We start from the raw sequence: 23,671 nt of genomic DNA, 5'->3' as shown, positions 1-23,671 counted from the left end.
TGAATAAAACGTTATTCTTCAGATTAATACTCACTAGGAGCAACCATTGACATCCACAAATTGCTCAGTGCTACTGATTGAGAGCAGCAAAATGACCATATAGGGGCTGTCGATAGGGCTCAGTGATTAAGAGGACTGGCTGCTTTTGCCCGCTGACAAACGTCTGTTCCAGGGGATCCAATGGCCTCTTTTTGCCTTCTAGTGCAATTTCTTTATGTGGTATGTAGACATATATGCAGGCAAAACATTCACACATATTAGTATCTTTTTATTTATTTTTATTTTTTTGGTTTTTTTTGAGACAGAGTATCTCTGTGTAGCCTTGGCTGTCCTGGACTCGCTTTGTAGACCAGCCTGGCCTTGAACTCACAGTGATCTGCCTGCCTCTGCCTCCCAAGTGCTGGGATTAAAGGCGTGCCCCACCATGCCTGGCTTTTTCTTTTTAAAAAAGAAAAAGAAAAAGAAAAACAAAGAAAGTGCCTTAGTTAGGGTTTCTATTGCTGTCATAAAACACAAAGACCAAAAGCAACTTGGGGAGCAAAGGGCTTACTTCATTTCCTCTTCCATAGCACAGTTCATCCTCAGAGGAAGTCAGGACAGGAACTCAAACAGTACAGGAATTTGGAGGCAGAAACGGACGCAGAGGCTGTGGAGGAGCACTGATGACTGGCTTGCTCCCTAGGGCTTGCTCAGCCTGTTGTCTTATAGGAGCCAGGACCCCCAGCCCAGGGGTGGCACCACCCTCAATGGGCTGGGCTCTTCCACAGCAATCACGGATTAGGAAAATGCCCTCCAGGCTTGCCTACACTGGGTCTTATGGAGGAAGCTCCTCATTTGAAAGTTCCCTCTTCTTATATCTTTTTTTGCTCTTCTCTCTTTTTGACAAGCTGACGTAAAAGTAGCCAGCACAGGAAGAATGACAGCCATGAGCTGGATAGACTAGAGAAAGTTCTGGCACAATGTAAGAGGAACATTACATTCCTGTTATGATGAGCAGGTGACTGACACTGAGCCCTGCTGAGTTAACTCCCGACTCGCCTCCTACCATTTAGGCCTGGGAAGGTGTGACGAGAATTCTCAAGGCAGCCAGATTTCCACACTTTTCCTTATGTTGTGCTGAAATCTTCTCTAGTGGCCCAAGGCCCATGCCCAGGACTCATGTGGAGGAGGGAGACAGTGGACTCCTGAAAAATGTCCAGTGAAATCCACACACACACAAGTAGCATGTGCATGTCAGCACAAATATGTGCAAATAATAAATGAATAAGTGTATGAATAAATGAATAGATAAGTATGGTGAAAATTAGATTATAAGGGTAGAGCCTTCATAACTGTCAAAATTTAGATTGTGAGGGCAGAGCTTTCATAAGTGCTATTCATTCCTCCCCTCTTTATTCCTTTGACCATGCAAGGATTTGATGTTGTTTCCAGACACTAAAGTACTAAACACCAAATCTGGAGGTATATAATTTAGGGGTGTCACAAACAGGTTAAGAGAGCAAATGTTGAGTACTTACTTGGTAGGATGTTGACATAAATAAACGAAGATTTAATTGGCTTTATGTTTATGGGAAAGGTGTTCACAAAAGTTAAGTTCGCAAAGTTAATGATGGTTTTACATACAAACCATTCACTGGAAAAATGCTTTCTGACTGTGACCCAATAGAATATGGCAGAGGGATGATCTGTGTGTAGGCCAAAGTCTTAAGAAACTGGCAGCGTGGAACCTCTGTTCTTACAGCAAGCCATCCCGCTGTGAGGACATTTATGGGATCTACAAGAGGTCACATGGAGAACTGTCAGAGCCCAGCTGACAGGTGTCACTTGCTATTCCTCTGAAGATGCTGCACTAGACACTGACTGACGTCTCAGCCCAGTAACACAAGCCAGAGCCACATGCAGGAAAGCTGGCATTCACCACACTCTTCTGAAAATTATGTAGATCTATGGACAAAAGTAAGCTACATTTTCAAACCATTGCATTTTTATGGTGCATTATAATTCAATATAGTAACTCAAACCAAGCATGATACTGGCAGCATACTGTAAATAATGTGACAAGGCTTAAAGCACGGGTTGGCGAGGGGCTGAGTGGAAGTAGGCAGACAAGGGGTTTCCAGGAGAAGGTGAGTGGAATCAGACTTCCTGGGAGAAGCAGGATCATTGGTGAAATATTTTATTTTATTTTATTTTTTTGGCTAGACAAAGCTGATACCTGTCATTTAGTGGAAGTGGGAAATGTTGTCTCTTGCAGTTTGTGTGGACAGCACAGAACAATGCAGATATGGTCCTGGGTAAGCTGCCGACTTTGTCACAGCTGTGTGGAATTACAGGGAGAGATCAGCTGAAAGGCAAAACCACTCATTTTTCTAAGTAGAATTCAGAAAAATATATGGATGTCAAGATTTCCCTCGGCTCTAAAAAATTATACATTTTCTTCCTCAGTCCCTTCAGAGCGCAGGGCTCTCTAGGGAGTATGGCACATCCAAGGTGATTAACTATGTGGTTGTTAGAGTTATAAGACCTTGTAAAGAATCTGCCTCTGAAGAACAGCTCTGAACGGTTCAGAATCGTCAGTGTGTGTGGTGTGGTTTATAAGCATCTTCAGTGCATCCTCACACTGCTCTTTGACTTTTAGCATAAGAGAGGGACCCATCTCAGAGGCACTGAGTGCTATTTTTATCTAGCGAAGTGTCCAAAGATATTTGGAAGAAACATATGGAGTTTGAACTGAAAGGAAGTAAGTCTACAATAGATAACAAAACGAAATAAAACATGATAGACCTTTGTCTCGCCAGCTGGCAGTAAAAACAAGCAAGCCAAATCTTAAGACTGTAACAATGAGTCAGTGTTATGGAGTAGGATAGATGACTCAAGGTCGTGGTGTAGAACCAAGAGCCAAGAGCTGGGAAGATGAAACAGCACAGAGAGCAGGCATGGGCCCCGGTCAGGCTCTGACAACCTGTTACCAGAGGCACTTAAGGATTTCTAGAGGCAGGATCCATCAGTGATTGTCCCATCTCCTGTCTCCCTTTCAAATAGAAATGCAAATTGTAGCGATGTGGCCCAGTCACCTCACTGTTCGTGTGTGGTGGGGCACAGTTTGCTCTCTGTTTTCTGGCCATCTGAAGAAATACAGCCGAGGCACGGAGCACAGGAAGGAGCCCAGTGTCCTTTGCACCCTGTGATGTTATATTAATTGTCATCTTGCTAGGACCTAGACTCCTCTTGTTGGCAGACTTCATTCCCGGCGCTAGAGAACTTACAGATGCTTGAATTCCTAAAGCCAGCAGGAGAGTTTCCCTACTTCAGAAGCTTCCCCAAAAGTTCCTTGCGTGGAAAGGGCTCCCATGACTGGATCAGGCCTACCCACTGCGCTTTCTCCTTTTCTCAATTCAGACCTATTAGAAAACTTAATTCCAACGTAAAGCCCTAGACCTTTGACCTTTGATTTGTAATGTAAATGCGAGTTTAGATGTCCTTCCTTCCTTCCTTCTTTCCTTCCTTCCTTCTCTTCTCTCTTCTCTCTTCTTCTTCTTCTTCTTCTTCTTCTTCTTCTTCTTCTTCTTCTTCTTCTTCTTCTTCTTCATCTTCTGGATTTTCTCTGTGTTTTTTTAGTAAGTTCTATTAGCAGAGGCAAGAGACAGGTTCTGTCCACTCTCAAAGGAGAAGAACAAAAGTCTGATTAATTTTGGCCTCCTGAAGCTCTGTGGCAACAACTTTATGGTCATAGTTATTTATGCAAGAGGAAGTGATACTGAAACACTGAGACCCATCTCGTGGGAGAGAACCAATCCCTGACACTATTAATGTTACTCTGCTGTGCTTGTAGACAGGAGCCTAGCCTCCTCTGAGAGGCCATACCCAGATGCTGATGGAAACAGATGCAGAAACACACAGCCAAGCACTAGACAGAGATCAGGGAGTCCTAAGTAACAGGTGGGGGAATGATTGAGGAAACTGAAGGGGTCAAGGATGACACCAGAAGACCTACAGAGTCAACTAACATGTGCCCATGGGGGTTTACAGAGACTGAACCACCAACCAAAGAGCATACCTGGGCTGCTCCTAGGCCCCCTGCACATATGTAGCAGATGCTCAGTTTGGTCTTCATGTGGGTCCCCAGGAGCTGGAGCAGGGGCCCCCTCTGACTCTGAGGCCTGCCTTTGGATCTTTTCCCCTTAACTAGGCTGCCTTGTCTGGCCTCAGTAGGAGAGGATGAGCCTTGTCTTGCACTGACTTAATGTGCCAGGGCTGGTTGGTACCTATGGGGTACCTCCTCATTTTCTGAGGAGAAGGAGAGAGGAGAATGGAGGGAAGGGGTATGTGAGAGGGCACTGGAAGAGAGGAGGGGAGGCTGTGATCATGTCATAAAGTGAATTAAAACTAAATTTAAAAAAATTAAAAATAACGGGTGATGATGAAAAGAAAGAAAGAAAGAGAGAGAGAAAGAAAGAAAGAAAGAAAGAAAGAAAGAAAGAAAGAAAACACTGCCTCTGGTGGTGAGTGTGCCCACAAACTCATTAACGGCTATGGTTATCTATGTATGACCTGCTCAAAATCAGGCCAGAGAAAATTCCTGCATAAATGAGGAGATGGTCTCCAGACCCCACCCTGTAATGAGCAGCTACTGATGATAGTACTGAGGGAGGGAGAACTGCTCTTCTTTGAGGATGGGCAGTGGACAGGGTTCCCACATTCCAGTGGATACCCCACAATCATGCATAAGGGCAGCACTTACTGGGCTTGGTGGGTTATTAAAAATAAATTCATAGAGTTGGGAGGGTGTGTGTGTGTGGGAAATTGGAGGATAAAATTGGGTTAAACATGTCACATTTCACTGTATAAATGTCTGAAAGTCTCAAGAATAAAGAAAAATTATGCAAAGAAAATTGGTATTAAAAGCATTGCCTTCTGGACATGATATAGTGGTTGTACTAATAAACATACAATAGCTGTGGTTCCTTGTACAAGACCTGCACAAAATCAAGCCAGACAAAACTCTGGCATAGATGGGGGAAACAATCTCAGACCACACCTCTTGTAAGTGAGGTGGCAGACACAGCTCAGTGGTCTAGTGCTTGTATAATTTGCGTAAGTCAATGGGTTCTATCTCTAGGTTGCAAAATGAAAATAAAAACTCATAATTATTTGAGATTATACATCTTAATAAGCTAGATTTTTGTCAGTCTTCAATCTACATACACCTCAAACACTATACTGTACACAATAAATGCATACATTTTATATGACAATTAAAATAATTTAAAATCTAACTAGTAAAATTGGACAAAATAATGAAGATCCATTTACTTTTTATAGTTATAACCCACTGGTATTTATAGGAGATTCAGTTTTCTCTTGTGAGTGGGACATTCTCATAATTATGTCATGTTGAAATACTGTCTGAAGGGGAGATTTTCTGAAGGCCAAAACCCCAGAAAGCTATAAATAACTGGAGCACCTACTTGAAAGCTATAAATAAAAACCTGACACGATGTCAAGGTAGAAATCAGAATGATTAACTGGAAGGCACCACATTCTGCTTTCCTCAGAAGTGGACCGAAGCCGAATGGCGGTGTTGCAATTCCACATGAATTAGGCTGGCTTTGGTGCCCAGCACCATTACATCAGGACAGAATGTCAGGTTGCTGATGTCTGAAGTTTCAGACTTGAAAATGGCTTTAAAGATTTCAGGTCCTATTTTTGTCTATGCCTAATGAGAAGCCTGCATCATCATTAGATGATATTTCTTGGTTCTACATAGTGAGCAAAGTCACTCGGGGTGATCAGAACTTCCAAAGTTAAAGTCAGGTACCCAAGACCAGAGCCAGGCTTTTCTGAACTGTTTCTCAGTGTAGCAGAGCCACATTGATGGGCGCCAGCCAATGGCTTAGGTACAGGTCACTTCTGACACCCTGAGTATTGTGTAACACGTCACCATGTCACTACCTTCCCCCCCATGTAATGGAAATCTTGGCTTATTTTTAAACTCAGTTATGCTACGTAAATATGTTTTTGTTTTAATCCCCAGTGTGGGATTTTAGTTTGTGCTCTAGTTTATCCACTGATGATAATTGTCTCAGGTGGGCATGGTCTTTGCCAGCTGGTAACAGCCTGCCTAATGTGGCACAGAGAGGGGCGTGGTCGAGGACTCTGAGGAAGATAGACAGGAGAGCCTGGAGAGAGAAAGTGTGACATGGCATGCAGTGGTGGCGTGTGGGGTGTAGCAGTTTGGAGAGACCCGAGACAGACAGCGCGATGGCTTGGAGATAGACAGAAAGAAACGTTTTGAGGCAGTAGCTTGGAGAAGAATGATTGCTGAGTTTGCTATTGATGGAGACTAGTATTGCCCCAAAAGAACTCATTGACCCTAAACAGCTGGGAGAAGTAAAGGGGTCTGCACCCCCTATGCCCACTAACATTCCTTCTCATATAGAGGGTTAAGGGGTTGGTGGAAGGGAGGTAAAGGCTCTGATACCCCAAATAAATAGAGTTTAAAAACAAGCATCAACATCCCCATTTGTGTATAGAACACAATGGAGGTAACTGATAAACACACAACGTTAAATGCCAAGGGATGGCTCTATACAGTGCCATGGGCAAACTCAACAAGTAAAGTCATGGATGGGCAGTGTGCTCACAGGAAATGATTCTCATCACCCTGAGAAGAAGAGGAGGAGAACATAACCAATACTAACTGAAGATTCTTGAATAACCAAAGATTTCGGTGAACCAATGTTTATGTCCTTAAAGATCATGAAAAACTTATAATGGTAACCAGATGGGCCTTCATACTATGGTAGCTTTCTTCTTTACCTCATACTCGGCAAAATCTTAGGCTCTCTTTAGGTACCTGAATTGGCTGAGTGTCACTTCTCATTATTTGTCGAGCCCTTAGTAAAATAATAAATTAGAAAAATTCTAAAAAACTAAAATCAGAAAAGGGAAACTAACAACCTTCCCAACTTGGTAATGTACCTGTAAATAGACAGGATGCTGTGTTTCCTTGTTCCATGACTTCAATAGCCATCTTTTTATAGTCAATGAAATTTTAATCTAGAATTTCCTCTCAGATATAGGAATTCACTGAGGAAAAAAATTTTCTTTTTTTTTTTTTAAATTTAGCGTAATTTAAAATTATGTCTATGTTGTGATGTTGTATATGTGATTGTGGATGTCTGTGGGTCTGTATATGTGCACATTAGTGCAGGTACCCATAGAGGCCAGCAGAGGGCACCAGATGCCCTGCAGCTAGAGTTACACTCAGTACAGGAAACAAAACTCAAATCCTTTGTAACAGTAATACATACTCTTAATCTCAAAGCAATCTCTCTTTCTCTCTCCAGCCCTTCTGGTGCATTTCTTTCAGTTATGCAGCTTCTTATTAATGCAGGAATCATTACTAAAGAATTTGGTGTCACATGGGGAATAGTAATCCAGAGGATCTATCACCAATATAGTTAAAATGTGGACCTCATGCAAGGTTGCAGTACAGAGGTATAAAAGGAAGAGGAGTCAGCAAAGCTGATACTATTCTGATAATAAAGTTTCCAAGTTAATTTTATCCCAAATGACTACAATTTAACCTGAACAGTGTCTAAATGAAATTGAAAAGGGATGTTAAATCATTCAACAGGTGTCTACTCAACTTTTCTTCAGTTAACAGCCCTTAACAACGACAACAACAACAACAACAACAACAACAACAACAACAACAGTCTGAGTCTGTCTACCTAAAGACATAAAAACACAGGGATGTTCAAGTTTATTTGTGGTGGTGACTAGAGAAAACTCATTCTTTTTCTTTCTTTGCAGTGCTGGATGGTCCATCCATGTACACACGAGCTAATCCCTCCTTAATAGAACCAAATCTAATGTTTCCTCCTAATTAACAGTCATGAACAGTTTCACCATTGCTTAAGAGAACAATGCCATACTAATGAGCTCATTCTCTTTTGTGAGCTGGATTCTGAGGCGTAATAATGATAGGAAGGATAATCCTAAAGTTAACATTTACTGAACATGAATTCGTTGGTGGATTGAAATAACAGTCCCCTGAATGGGGAGACCTGGTGGCACTCAGAGGAAGAATAGAAGGCTACCAAGAAGAGACATGATACCCTATGAGCATATACAGGGGGAGGAGGTCCCTCTCAGTCACAGTCATAGGGGAGGGGAGTAAGGGAAAAATGGGAGGGAGGGAGGAATGGGAGGATACAAGGGAGGGGATAACCATTGAGATGTAATATGAACAAATTAATAAAATTTAAAAAAAAAAAGAAATAACAGTCTCCCAGTCATAACAGCCCTTCCTCACAACTGCTCATCTAATTGTCTATCTTGGTCTATTCTGTGAAGCAGGAGCCAACTCTCCTTTGCTGAAGAGGACATCCACAAGTCCTAGGAATACTGGGAACCGAGAAGGCACTCTACGGTCATGAAGAAGATGAGTGTGGGTTGGATGCTAGTGTCACTATGTTAGGGGAGGGTGGAATAAGCTAACACGCAGAAAAGATGAACAAGATGTTTAGGTCCCACTGTTTCAGGCCCATTGTTTAAGTGCGGGCCAGTCAGGAGAACTGAATACAGAAGGTGTAAGGAGTGTCTTCACAGAAGAGGAAGGAGTGCCTTCAGGGAAGAGGAAGGAGTATCTTCACGGAAGAGGAAGGAGTGTCTTCCGGGAAGAGGAAGGAGTGTCTTCAGGGAAGAGGAAGGAGAGCCTTCACAGAATAGGAAGGAGTGCCTTCAGGGAAGAGGAAGGAGTGTCTTCAAGGAAGAGGAAGGAGAGCCTTCAAGGAAGAGGAAAGAGAGCCTTCAAGGAAGAGGAAGGAGAGCCTTCAAGGAAGAGGAAGGAGTGCCTTCAAGGAAGAGGAAGGAGAGCCTTCAAGGAAGAGGAAGGAGAGCCTTCAAGGAAGAGGAAGGAGAGCCTTCAAGGAAGAGGAAGGAGAGCCTTCAAGGAAGAGGAAGGAGAGCCTTCAAGGAAGAAGAAGGAGAGCCTTCAAGGAAGAGGAAGGAGAGCCTTCAAGGAAGAGGAAGGAGAGCCTTCAAGGAAGAGGAAGGAGAGCCTTCACAGAATAGGAAGGGGTGCCTTCAGGGAAGAGGAAGGGGTGCCTTCATGGAAGAGGCGGCACTTGATTTGGTTACAGGAAGATAATCGGATCCTCAACACATTTAAGGAAGGGAAGAGATAGATAGCAATTTGATTCCCACAACAGCAAACTGGGCATTCCTTCAGCCCTGGGAACAATCCATTCAATAGACAATGTTGGACTTAAAAGGTCAGTTCCTAGTGCCTCAGCATCACCTCCTAACCCAACACAAGGGTGAAGTCCCAATAGTAAGAAACCATGGGCCAATATTTGTCCAAATGCAAGCCCAGGATCAGGGTGAGCAAGGCAAATTCCCTTTAGGACAGAGCTGAGGGCTTGGCTATGCACTCACATGTCTCCTGGAGTTTCAGCATGGCAGACTTCAGTTTTGCCATACCAATCGAGGTGTTTTTTTGTTTTTTGTTTTTTGTTTTTTTCTGCACAGTGTGAGGGTTATCTCCTGGTCCAAGCTCCAGAGATGTATTTTCCAACACAGTGCCCCACCAGCCACTAGTCAAATATGGTTATTCAAATTAAACAGGATTTTAAAAATATTCATTCTTTCATTTTCCTAGTATTGATTTGAGTGCACACTGGCTGCACTTGGCTAGTGGTTGTGGTATTGGACAGGTCAGGGACGTATTTTCTCCAGCTTCATGCACGATTCAATTGTATGGTCCTGGCTTGACTCAATACACCCTGTAAGGACAGGCGACACAATCGTAACTGGGACTAGGACTTGAAGGGACTCCAGGATGAGGCAATCACAAGAGCATCCTTTATAAGGTTGCGATTTGTTGAGTCATTTGCGTCTTTACTCTAGAAGCTGAGCTGTCAAGGACTTAATTTTCATTACGTATTCCACCTCCTGTTTGCTGATTGGATACCATATGCAAGATACTGTATGAACAAGGGAAGGAAAGAGATTTCCAAAGACAAAAGAGACTTATGCTCACCCCAAGGCACCTCTCACACAACAAGAGTTGTCTTATAATACATATAGTAATATTAGCAAAACAACAGTGATTTAAAGCACAAAAGTAGCAATCATGAGTAAGAGTGAAATGCCAGAGTTGTGGAAATCACTCCCTATCACATCTATCAGGAAATTGTTCTGGGAAAGGTGGTAGCAAAGTTGAGCTTGGGGATAGAGATCAAGACATGTGCACATTATAGTGGAGAGAACATCATAGCATAAGGACAGGCGAGAGGGCAATGTAAGTTCCATGGAAGAACTTTCTGGATTGCTCAGACTATAAAGTGTTTGAGATTTATCTTGGCTGATTGTCTGTTCTTTGTTTTTTTTCTTTTTTGTTTTCTGTTCTGACAGATTATGAGAAGCAATTTTAATATTGATGAGCCTGTATACATAAACAGCAATGCCACTAACAGGCTCCTTTGTACATAATTAAAATTTGTAAATTGCAGGAGCATGTTTCCCTCTTGGGGTTTGTTGATAGCCATTAAGATTCCCTATGAAGAGGTAGATCTAGGAGAGCCAACAATTCAGGATCCAGCCGGGTCTCACGGAATAGTGGTCTGTCCCTGTCCAACAGGGACATCAAAGCCTGACACCACTAGATGGTCTGTATTTTAAACACCCAGACAAAAGACATCTAAATATATATTTTAAGTGGACAGACATTTCTCAGAGAAACAAGAAAGATGTCTTCAGTGAATCTCCCGTCAGGCTGTCTAGGAACACTCAAGCCTGTAGCTATAACAGAACAACCAGTGTCTAGATGGTATTTAGGAGAAAGATTGTTAAGAAACTTCCTCTTCCCTCATTGTGTCAGATTCCTTTCTTCTAGCCAATCCAAATTTTTCTCAGTTATAAGCAATATCCTGAGCCAAACACATATAAAATTATTTAATAGATGCCATTCCATCATTTAACTTACTATATATCAAATATGTAGAAGAAGAAGAAAGAAGAAGAAGAAGAAGAAGAAGAAGAAGAAGAAGAAGAAGAAGAAGAAGAAGAAGAAGAAGAAGAAGAGCAGCAGCAGCAGCAGCAGCAACAACAACACCAACACCAACACCAACACCGCAGTCAGGCCCAACAAGATGACTCAACAGGTAAAGGCACTTGACTCAAAGCCTGACAAGCTGAGTTCAGCCCCAGGTACCCACATGTGGAAGGAGAGAACCGACTCTCACAAACTGTCATCTGAGTTTCACATACACCCTGGGTGTGCATGCACCACCACCTCCTACAAACAAATAAGTAAAGGAACACAGTTAGCTGAATGTACAAGGTACAGGGTGTACATGCAGTTCTGTGTGCAAGTGTGTATGTGTTCTTGTGACATAAATAAATACAATAAAATGCTTTCGGGCAACTATGTCTTTTCATCCCAGGGATTTGAAATTGGAATAGAAGAGTAAATCTCAGGCAAAATGCAATGCAGCATTAAATCCCGGTAAAGGCGGGAGGAGGGAAATCTCCAGTAGGTGGCCATCAGCATGCTAAGCTTCTGGCCTCTCTGTGACATTCTGCTGTCCAAGGGACTGAAGTCCAGGACTGCAGCCTCAGCAGCTAATTCTGAACAACAGTATAATCACAACAGACCAGATGCTTTTAAAATCAAATTAAATCCCTTTGTAGCTGGAAAAGAGATGCGTAGTCTTAAAGGGGGTCATTAATAAAATAGGCACTGAAAAAAGGCAGTACCAGGAGCTGTCTGTACTGAAACAACCAAGTCATCGCAAAGTTCCTCACCATGCTGCAAAGGTCAGAAACAGACACTTAATTCCATGTATCTTAACGATAGGCAATTGCACCCATTCTAAAACCCAGGACGCTTTACCGGGGAAAAGACGAGTGGTCCAGGCACCGAGCCTCCAGCAAAAACAGAGTATAATAGACATTCCCAAGGATATTTTCGTTGTATTCCCAACATGGGTTATTGCTGGGGTCAGGGTTTTCTCTGGGGTTGGCCGAAGGGAAGCCCACGTGGGAAGTTTATCATGTGAAGATTAGCTAGAAAGACTCAGATGCTTGTGTCAGAAAGTTCAGATCTCCTGGGAGTCATGGCTGATGTGGAAAATCACAAATTAACATGATAATTGACATTATCCCAGATTCCTAGGAAATGTACAGGATATCTTGTAAATACAAGAGAAATAAATTTTGCTAAATAAAAAGGAAAAATTGGAAGTGGTGGTGATGGACTAATAGGTATTTATTTACCTAAAAATTCATTGGTGTGTGTGTGTGTGTGTGTGTGTGTGTGTGTGTGTGTGTGTGTGTGATATCTATAAGTATGACTGTAAATTTCTATATCTCCACTATATCTGAAAAGGTTAACCCTAGATTTTATATAGATACATAAAATCTTGTATGCAAATAAGACATAAACTGAGTGTGAAACTATCTAGGAGAACAAAGGTGACTCGTGGGAGTAAGTAAGATGAAAAAAAGGTCAGGGCATACAGAATATGCCCAGTGTACACTACAGACTTGTGTGTAGACTAAATGAACAATTCTAGCAGTTGGAAAGATGGCTCAGAGGTTAAGAGGATGTAAGAACCTGAGTTCAATTCCCAGCACTCACATCACGCAGCTCACAACAGCCTGTAAGTCCAGCACCTGGGGATCTGACACCTTCTTCTGGCCTCTACAGGCACCGCACTCATATATGCACATAACACACATATACATAATATGTATGTGTATACACACACACACACACACACACACACACACACACACATGTCACTGAAGAAAGGAAGTTTCTCCCAACACAGTCATGGGTAGTAGCAGAGAAACATGTTCCCCTAAGGACTATGGGATGGAAGACACTTGTAGGTGATACAATGTGCAAGCGCCATGAAGAGGAAGCATTTTCCAGAGTGGGGGACCTCAGCATGGAGTCTATATCCAATAGAATCTGGAAGAGACTGGACAGGGGAAAAGGCACTCTAGGCACATGGCCACACGGCCCGGTTCTGCACTTCTGCAGATCTGAGATAGAAGGTTTGCTCTCTGGAATGGGTCTTTTCCAGAGAGCAAAGGTAAAGACATTCAGAAGGATTTTAGCTGGAGTCTTTGCAATTTGTGCTACTGCCCTGGGCACAGTGTTAGGATGAGTATCCTTGTGTGTCACGGAGGAGTCTGCCCAGTGGTTCCAACCCAGTTTGATTGTGTTGCTGTGCAGTGACACTAGTTCTAATATGCTACCAGGCTCATTCACCATTTCCTATTCCGTGTAACTATCCCTCAGTGAGAACCAAATCATTTCGGTGTGTTCCTAACACTTTCAAGACATTGGCATTGGCAAAGGTCTGTTAAGCTACTTAATGTGAGCATGCCATATGTATAATCAGGCATGGACCTCTTTCCTGATGGGTCAGCATGAAACTTAAATACAGGACCACATTTCCCACCAAGTTTTAGGCGTCTGTTTTAGATTCAGACAGGCTTCATTCCATGCGGAGTATTATTAAATTCAAATCTTACTGTCTGTCCCTCACTGAATGCATGAACTGCCATCAGTTCAATCAAATCACAAGAGCCCCTGACACTTGATACTGAATTGAATTTGAAATTGTATAGAATGTTACTAAACCCTGCAAGCCCCCTATGTCTGAGAGAGAGAGAGAGAGAGAGAGAGAGAGAGAGAGAGAGAGAGAGAGAGAGAGAGAGAGACAGAGAGAGACAGAGACAGAGACAGAGACAGACACACACACACACACACACACACACACACACACACACACACAGAGAGAGAGAGAGAGAGAGAGAGAGAGAGAGAGAGACAGAGACAGAGACAGAGACAGAGACAGAGACAGAGACAGAGACAGAGACAGAGACAGAGACAGAGACAGAGACAGAGACACAGAGACAGAGACAGAGAGACAGAATTGGAATCCTGCTAGATTCCTGAGGGCTCACAGGACAATTACTTACAAATAAAATATGACTTTTATTTTAGAACTTGAACTATTTTCATGCAATTCAATTTTTCTTTTTATTTTAGGTCATTGTTTTTTCTGGTGATCACTTGGCTAACCACCTAATTCACTCTTGTCCGTTACGTGCCTAACAGATGATTCAGCACTTTAACAACGAGGATACATATATTTATTTTCTCCTACTGGATTCCAGTTCTCTTGTTTTATATTGTATCAGTGAAGCAAAAATACTCCTGTTCTCACTATCACAGAGCTTACGGACAGCAAAGGTCAGGCTGGAGTTTCTAATCAGCATGAAGAGAGAGTGTCTCTGTCAAATGGACACAATTTCAGCCCAAAAGAAAGAAGCAAGAATTTTAACCTGCTTCAACACAAATATACGATTCTTGTTGGATTTTTAAATATATGCAAAATAGCTTATTTTCACTGTACAGTCTATAAATGCCCATAGTTGCCAAGGATGGCCAAACTGAAAGTCACTTTTACAGGTGAGGTGCTTATCTTCTCATACGTTGGTGCGCCTTAACCCACAGTACAGAGCTACGACAGTTTTTTGTAACTGAATTATTTTAGAAAGAACAAATCATCTAAATCAGGCCTATTGGGAGCTGTAATGCAGTAAGATCAGCAACTGGCTTCTGAGCTGCTCTCCAGGCTCCCAGCTTTGCCTCCCCCCACCCCGCCCCCTCTGCTGCCAGCTCCCTCTTTACAAATGCGAATCTAACTGCACAAAGCTCCTGTTTAAAGTGCCTAGAGGCCCCACAGCTGTTTCAGGACAAATCCAAACTATTTTCCTTGCCTACCTACCTGTCAGAAAAAAAGGGGGGAACCTTATGTTACAGTCTCCACAGAGCTCACTGATTTGTTCCTTGTACACCTTACTGGGGCTCAGGGTCACCTCAGCCTTGAGATGGATAACAGTTGCTCCAGATGTGCCCTCTGGTGGCATCAGACTCTCTCCCAAGTCTGAGATTGTGCACTCTGCCTGGAACATGTGCTCCCATGCAGCTCCTATGTACTCTCCCAGGTCACTTTCCATCAGTGGTTAAAACTGCCTGCCCGCTTTACCTCTCCGAGTCACACTGTGGATCCATACATTGATGTAACCTCCCGCAGAGCTTGCTGAGCAGTTCGGGCTAGCCCTACCCTCAAAACCTTCTGCTGCGGTGCTTCTGGGTGGGTCCTGAGCATCTGCTTTCCTAAACAGTCTCCAGGACCTGTTGATGCAGTGGACCACTCCCCCCCCCATTCCTCCCAACCCCCCCCTCAACCCCCCCTCCACCACTGCCAGACTCCACCACTTTGCAGATAATGCAGTAGGGATATGAACTTGAGAGGTGAGTGAGTGTCTAGGATAATGCTCACGCAGAGCAGGAAGAGGCCAGGGACCAACTGTACAGAGAGGCACATTTGTGGGGCACATCAAGACGATGGAGATTTAGGCGCACATTTACATCCCCCCAGTTTAATACAGACTAATGCATTTCCTTGTATATCAGCATCTACCCCTCATAACTTGCCTTCCCTTGGCCAAATGTCAGGTTTTGCCTTCATTATGAGAACAATCTAAAAGGCTATTTGAATATAAAATCCTCTTAATGTTTATTTTTCCTAAGATACTAAGGCACCTTGGTACACTTCCATCATTATTGCAGCCAAGACTGAGCAGTTTTGGAGAAAAGTCAAGAAAGGAATAGAAATATTCTTTTGAAGAGGAAAACACAATCCATGTAAGAAGTACGGTTCTAACAGCAAAGGGGATGTGTACAGGCTCCCAGACAGTCCACTGGAGACAACGCGAGTGGATCGCACAGATTTCTCTCCAGCTTTCTTAGTGGTTAGCCTCTCCTGTGACTTTCTCCTAAACATTTTACACTTGTCAATTAGTTTATTTTTCTGAGTTTTTAATCCCCCCCAATAAATGAGTTAAGTGACTACTTTGAATTTCTGGCTTACTATTTAAAATTTATCAGTATACAAAAAGTATGTAAAACCTTACACTTCTAAAATAATAGTTGGCTCTTTCCCTTTTAAAAAGAATTTCAAGTAGTAAGTTTAGAATTGAGAAAGCCACTTTATTCCTAATGTGGAGCTTTACAACTATTTCCAAGTTTAATATTTCATGAAACCAATTTACAGAAAGTCCTGCTGGATGGTGGAAGAAAACAAGAAAGTCTTTCCACTGTTCTCTAGGCTATATTTTAGGATGGATGCAAGGCAAAGCGAGGCAGAAATGGTATTTGTTCATTTTATTCTCTTCTATAATTCATGCTTTTGTTTTCAAACTTTCAATGAAACATTAAGGTAACACTTTCATCACCCTCCATAGCAGAATAACTTCCAGGTGAGTCAGACACTTAAACATTACAAAGGTTTATATGATACATTACAGACAGAAAAACGTGACTATGCTTTAAAAATAATCTTACCACAAACGGTACTTCTTACCATGGCATAACTTCCAAATACACTCTGTGTGGAGACAACTGATGCTATAAAATTATTAAAAACCAAGATAGATATAATTTAAAGAAATTCTAGTTATATATGACCCATATCAGAACAAAGATGTAATTTCTTTGTTATAGAGTAAAATCCTACTGACCAAAATACCCTAAACTTTGATCAAGTATTGGAGCTTTAACATATGAGACATGCCTAGACACCAATGTTAAGATACATGCATACTAAAAAACTAATCGATCATATGCATTTCCAATACCTATCAAATTAAAAAAAAGTCCAAGCAACTCCTATGTTATTATGCACTACTGCTAGTGTCTACCAGAATTCATATGTTGGATCTAAACTCAAATGAGAAGGCACTGTGAGGCTGCGCCTTCAGAGTAGCGGTCCAGCTGAGGAGCTCTTCCTCTCATAACTGAGACAGTGTCCGTATGAAGGGGCAGGCAGGAGCAGCCTGGCTCCTCTGCTAAGAGAGGCACACCATGAAGGCGAAGCCTGGGAAGGAAAGATGAGGTCACGCCAGATACCAACCTACTAGGGTCACAGTCTGGGCCTTTTCAGCCTCCAGAATGGTGGGGAATGAAACTGTTTGGCTTATTAATTATGCAATTTATTTTTTTAGAGCTGCCCAGATGGCTGGAGACAACATAGAAATTTTTATGGCCACTCTGTAGAGAAAAGATCCTGGTATAGATTACTGCAGTGCCTAAAATACTTTAAAACCTCTTTGGAAGGTAATTTGCTAGCATTTATTAAAATTTTAACTCTGTTTCCCATAAATCAAACACATCTCTTAGAATTCTATGAGATTCACTTTCTTTTACAAGACACAAAATTATATATATTACATAAGATTTCCCAGTATTGTTTTCAATAATGTAACAGGAAATAAAATGAACTTATATCAAGAGGGAAGAGTTAAATAAACTGTGAAGTGTTCAACCAGTGCTATGCTATGCAAATACAAAGTATAAGAATATTCTTGTGCATTCATTATCAGACCGTCTCGAAGACATAGAAAATGAAATAAGGCTCAGTATGATATTTCATGGTGTGCCACCATTTGTATAAACCAGGGAGGTGTATATGCAAATATAAGAGATCTATTTAAAAGTAATCTTCAAAGGATACACAGGAAGTGGCAGATACTATCATGATCTGGAAGATTTTACTTTTATTTTTAATTATGTATGTGTGTGTTACACGCATGTGTGAATGCAGTGTCTGCAGAGGCCAGAAGAGGACGTCAGATCCCCTGGAATGTGCTTACAGGCGGTTTTGAGCCTCCTTATGTGACTGATGGAAACTGGACCCCAGTCCTCTGTAAGAGCACTAAGTGCTCTTAAGCCTTGAGCCAGGTCTCCAGCCTGCCCGGATTGTGATAATTTCATGCACCACCCTGTGGTGTTCATGTTTGCTTTCCTCCCGTGATGGCAGAAGTGGAGGAGAGCTCCCAGTGAATGGGGGTGGTTTGCCTTGTGTGCTGGCCTTGCTGCTGTGACCAGAAGCTGAGGCACCAGAGAGGAGGCTGCAGCAGGGCACATTTGCAGAAGTGGCGACCTGGATAGAGCTCCGGTGCCAAGCTTAATTACAGAACACGTTTCAGAAAGATTCGCTGTGAGCAGATGGGGGAGTAACAACCTTTACATTTCAGAGGGAGACTGGGTGGGCCCAGAAAACTGGATTTTGTATGTTGTAAATGGTTCTCCTGGGTAACTAACCCACCAGGCTTAGTTAGGAGAGCCCTGAACCAAAGCTTACCTTTCAGTGCATGTCCCACGCCCCCCATCTTAAATTCAAAAACAAAGTAGGCACTGCACTGCTGGAATTGAATCACAGGATGACTTCCTGGGCATCTGCAAGGAAGGAAGCTCACAAACACGACCTCACTGCCTCACGTAGCTCTCCCAGCAATTTTGGCAGCGAGCGTAATTAACATTATCTCCTCATAATGCAAAGTAATCAAAGCTTAGCAGAATTTGCCCAAGACTCGGTTGCTTTCTAGTTGATGGGAACTTGGATTTGAGTTCAAATGGGTCTCCTTTGAAAGCATCGGTTCCTCCTAGATACTCTCTAGTGCCAGCCAAGGCAGGGACGTGGTTCTGTGCTGAACAAGGCAGGCAGGATAACCTGCTGTCATCTAGGTCTTATAAGAGTTATCTGCAAAAATGAAAGAAATGGTCAAGATTCTGTATCCTATCTTGCCTGGATCCAATGCCTGATTTTTGACACGTTGTTTTCCATCTGGAATTTTGTGGAGCAGCTGGATGTTTGGCATTCTGCACCAAATCACTATGTATAGCTACAGAAAAAGGTACAGTACTGGGCAGGGGTGGGGTGAGGGTGGTGCCATCCACAGTCCTTGGAGGTGAAGGGCTGTGACCAAATGTCAAAAGGAAACAGCTGGTGAGATAGACGGAAGGAAGTAAAGATGGCGACCAGTCTCTTAGAAAAAAGCATTTGAAGAAGAATGGAATGGTCTAAGGTACCAAATGCTTCTGGGAAACTGAATGAGGTTAGAAGGCTGAGTGGGTTAGGCCAACTCTCTGTGTTCGGTAACCTAGCGAAGGTAGTTTTAGCAGGTTATGAATAACTTGAGTCCGTTCACAGGTGTCAACTTGATGGGTAGGACCTACCATGCTGTGACTTTTCAGAAAGATTTGCTTACGTTTATGGATGTGCAGCAGGTGAATGCAGAGTTAAAGGGGGCTAGAAAAAGGCAACACGAACTGGAATTACATCCCCTGGAACTGGAATTACAGACGGTTGCGAGTGACTATTCTCAGCAAGGGTGACATGTGCCATCTCTCCACCTCCACACCGCAGTCTCGAATGGCCAGAGTACAGTGCTTTATTAGTCTTGTGCATGTTTAACGCCAATCCTCCTGGAGCCACGCTTCCAGAAGGAGCTGCAGTGAGTTAACCTGTTCCCACATTCTGGGGTCCCGTGGCTCTCCCTTTTGTGTGTTTTAACACTACATCATGTGTTTCCTTCCCTGGTATCTGACATTCCTTTAGCTAATGGTGTAATTATGACCCCTTGCTAGACAGCAAGTCCATAGTGGTGGTGACTGTGTTTGTCTTTCCCTCATTTTCACAGTATCTGGTACATAACCAAGCCAAAAAAAAAAAAAAAAAAAAAAAAAAAAAAAAAAAAAAAAAAGAAAGGATCATTGTATATCTGTAAATTTACTAACAGTTTTAAACTCTTTTCCCCACAAAAGATGAAAACCTCAGAAGCAATTTTCCTATTAATCTGGATTATTTTTCCTTGGCCATCTTTACCACCCTCTTGCTTAAAAAATCAATCAAACAAAGGCAGAATCTAAAGGACAGATTCTTTTTTTAAAAGCAATATAGCAGGATGCATTTTTCAATAAGACATTTGAGCGAACAGTAGGGAAATAGATCATGGCCATAGAGGGCCATGTAGAATATTTGAGAAAAAACCCAAAACCGAAAAACGAATGCAGCAAGGAAACCAGAGAAAGAGACCAAACCGTTCCTTCCCAAGATTCTATGATTCTTTAGTTTTCTCTCAAAATAGCACGCAAAGATTGGAACATGGGATACTGTCGTCTGCCCACTTCTGCTAACTGTCAGTGACAGTGCAGAAAAACTCCACTTAGGGGTTCCTACCGATTAGGTATATGTTTGGTAGGACACTTGATAATTTGTTGCATGTTTATCTCAGGCCTTCTCTTCAACACTGTCCTGACATGGGGATCTTCAGAAGAAATCTGAAAACATGACTCTGAACATAAGACCTTTCTAAGAAAGTGTCTAACCCTGAGTTTACCTTTATCCATGCAACACCATCAGCATGCCCTTCACATTGCTATTACTGCTTATAAGTACAAAAATCTATTCATTTAAAGATACATATTCCTATATACTATTTATTTCTAGAAACCAATTCATGTTAATGAAGGTATAAAATATATCGCACTTAGTCATGCAAGACTCGTTCAGTTGGCTCAGAGATCCTAATAACACCATTTCAACTTTCACACTTGCCTTTAAGCTTAGGTCTGTATTTAAACAAAACTGCCACGTTAAGAGACTTTCATCACGTTCTGTGCTGTGCGTTTTTAAACACTTGTCATCAGCGATACTTTTGCACCGATTTCTGATTTTCCAGGTGCCTGGCAGCATGTCTTGGTTTCATAACCTAATTCTGAAGTACACAGGAGAAAACCCTGATGAGGTTTGGCTCCACTGGTTTCTAGTATGTAAGCATCAGGACACACACTGAAATCAGCTGCTGCAGGGGTTGAACTTGTGTACATTTACAAACAAGAATACGGACTGTGGCCCCTGCCATTCACAGAATACCCATGGCATATGACATGCTATGCTGTGCATGGATAATCACTTGGTGGACCACAGCTTACAGAATTCCATTTTCTCTGGTGGTGATTATAGTCTGTGCCATCAAATTATTTATCTTGTGACCTTGATTGCTAAAGATTTGGCGATACCACTGTTGTAATAGCTACACTTTTAGCTCTGTAAAATAATTAGATAAAGGATCCTCTAATCTCTGGGAAGGTGAAAAGAGGAGTCTAAGGCTTAGACAACAGTACAGGAGAGGACATAAAAAGTAGTTTTCAAGGACACTTTAAATATGATGTAGCTGTTTCCACAACCGAATGTTTCTTCTTCTTTCCTTTTCCTCTCATTTTCCTGATTTTGGGGGCACAAGGTCTCATGTAACCCCAACTAGTCTTGAACATAATATGTACTTAAGAATGACTTTGAACAGTTGACCTTCCAACCGTCTGGCTTACAGGCGTGAGCCGCCATGCTAGCTTTATGCAGTGTTGGCTCTGAGCATGCTAGGCAAGCAGCCTACCAGCTGAGCTACATGCCCAGCCACAGCATCCGGATTTTCAATGAGAGCTTTGTTTCTCTTTCTCTAGATGCTGACTATAAGAAGAAAAACAAATAGGAGAGACTAGGGTACCTTCCCCCGCTAAAAGTGGCGTACTGGCTTAATGTCAGGTTTCCCTCAAAGGAGCTGATATCCACTCTGTGAACTGGAGCAACACATTTCATTCTTATAAATGCAATTATGCACCTGAAAAACAGGAATGATAGTATCTACCTTCGGCACGCCAAGCTATTGTGAGGAATGAATTAGCTCAGGCGTACGGAAATGATGTTCAAATGTGAAGACACAGGGCGGGAATCCTCAAACCCGTGGTTAATGTGAAATTAAATGAGCATACCTCCCCATTCTCTGCTTTTCTAAATGTGTGGAAACAGACGCTGGAAACAGAATGGCAGCCCTTGTGAAGATGCACGTCTCCTCTTACCGGGTCTATTAGCTGAGAGTAGAGTTCGTGGCAATTGTCGAAGATGTACTTGTATGTAGAGTCCAGACAAGCCCTGACACAGTCCTTCACCACCGCACTGGCCTTCGGGGGGCTCTGCAGCTCCAACACCTGACAGACAAGTCAATCGTTTTCTTAAAAACAGGAGAATGATGCGAAGCCATGAAACCATCTAAACTATGTTCAAGTACTGCATATGGGTGATTTGACTACATTTAAATAACATGGCCTGATGTTAAATAACGCCTCCTAAGTGAGGCAGGACGTATATGGCTAAGTGGGTAGGGGTCCTGTTGTCTAGGCTGACCTGAATTTAATCCCTGGACCCCACAGTGGAATAAGGCAACAGTTCTGTAAGTTGCCCTCTGACCTCCACACATGTGCCCACCTCACCCCTCAATAAATAAATGTAAAATGGTTTTTTTCTTCTTCTTGTTATTTTTCAAGAAGTGTTTTTGTCTGTGTAGCTGTGGTTGTCCTGGAGCTACTCTGTAGACCAGGCTGGCCTCAAACTTGGAGATCTGCCTGCCTCTGCCTCCTGAGTGCTGGAACTAAAGGCGTGTGCCACCACTGCCCCGCTGTAAATATATATATGTGTGTGTGTGTGTGTGTGTGTGTGTGTGTGTGTGTGTGTGTGTGTATGGCAACTGAGGAAAGCTGGGACAGGAGAAGTGGCTTTCTCTAGGGAAGAGAACAGCAGTTGGTTGCCCAGTCCCAATCTATTAGCCCTAACAACATAGGTACTGGTAGCATTATATGTACCAAACAGTCTATATTTAGGAACACACACACACACACACACACACACACACACACACACACACACACACACCAATAAAAAGTAGTAAAAAATAAAGAAGGAAAAAAAAAAAGGCCATGAATTTGAGAGAGAGCAGGATGGGAGGAAAGGGTGTATGGGTCAGTTTGGAGGGAAAAAAGGGAAGGAAGAAGTTGTAATTAAATTATAATCCCCAAAAGAAAAAAAGATCAAAGAAGGAAATAAAAAAATAAAACTGAGATAAGTGGAGCTAAACCATGTTTTATAGATTTATTCATGTGTATGGGTGTTTGCCTGAGTGTATTCTGTGCATCACATGTATGCAGTTTTTACAAAGGTCAGAAGAGGGCATCAGATCCTTAGGAACTGGGCGAATAGATGGTTGTGAGCAACCACATGGGTGCTAGGATTAGAGCCCAGGTCCTCTGGAAGAGCAGGAAGTGCTTTTTAACTGCTGAGCCATCTCTCCAGCTTGTCAGTGTTTTAGAGAAATTAAAAGTGTAATTGATAACAGGGAGTATAGAGTCGGAGGAGGAAAGCTGGTGACTCGGCGGCACAGGGGGGAATCTGGCCAGTATGTTAGTGCCCAAGAGAAAGGAGAGCAAGTGCAAAGGTGGAGGAGGCCATCTTTTCTAGAAAACAGACTCTAGCTGACGGTCAATAACACAGAAGAAGGAAGAGTACACATAACACAAGTGGGGTGGGTGGCAGGCTGTTGTGTGCTTGAGGACATTCTCCTCCCTTTGCCTCCTTTACTAGTGAAATAAACAGTAGACTCATCAGTTAGCAGCCGGGATGCGGGCATGGGTAGCTGCTTGTCCCTAGAGTGGCCCTCTGCTCACCTCACTTCCTCATCCCCCCTGCAGTGGCAGCTACCACTTGTCAGAAGTCAGCCTTTCCAGCGAGCCTTGAGTAGGGCTCACTAGCGTTCTCTGCACATGGGTACCAGCAGATCAGAACAGATATAAATTCTATTACCACAGTCACCAAGGGATCTTGACATTAAGCTAAGCGATATTGAATAAACTAACAACCATCAATATAGTATACATTTGTTTGCTATCTATTATAAAAGACTATTT

General features: G+C 42.5%; 1 protein-coding gene across 1 annotated transcript in view; it reads right to left on the bottom strand.

Moving 5' to 3' along the window:
• Positions 1-23,671, bottom strand: part of UNC13C (unc-13 homolog C) — a 435,075-nt gene that overhangs the window by 160,403 nt on the left and 251,001 nt on the right. The window contains exon 16 of the mRNA XM_084752876.1: positions 21,794-21,922. Within this exon, the coding sequence (XP_084609002.1) occupies positions 21,794-21,922 (129 nt within the window). The remainder of the gene's footprint in view (positions 1-21,793; positions 21,923-23,671) is intronic.

Source organism: Acomys minous, assembly GCF_964271855.1.
Source record: "Acomys minous genome assembly, chromosome: 13".
NCBI lineage: Eukaryota > Metazoa > Chordata > Mammalia > Rodentia > Muridae > Acomys > Acomys minous.
Note: the sequence above shows the minus strand (reverse complement) of the source record. Positions and strands in the feature narration are given on the sequence as shown.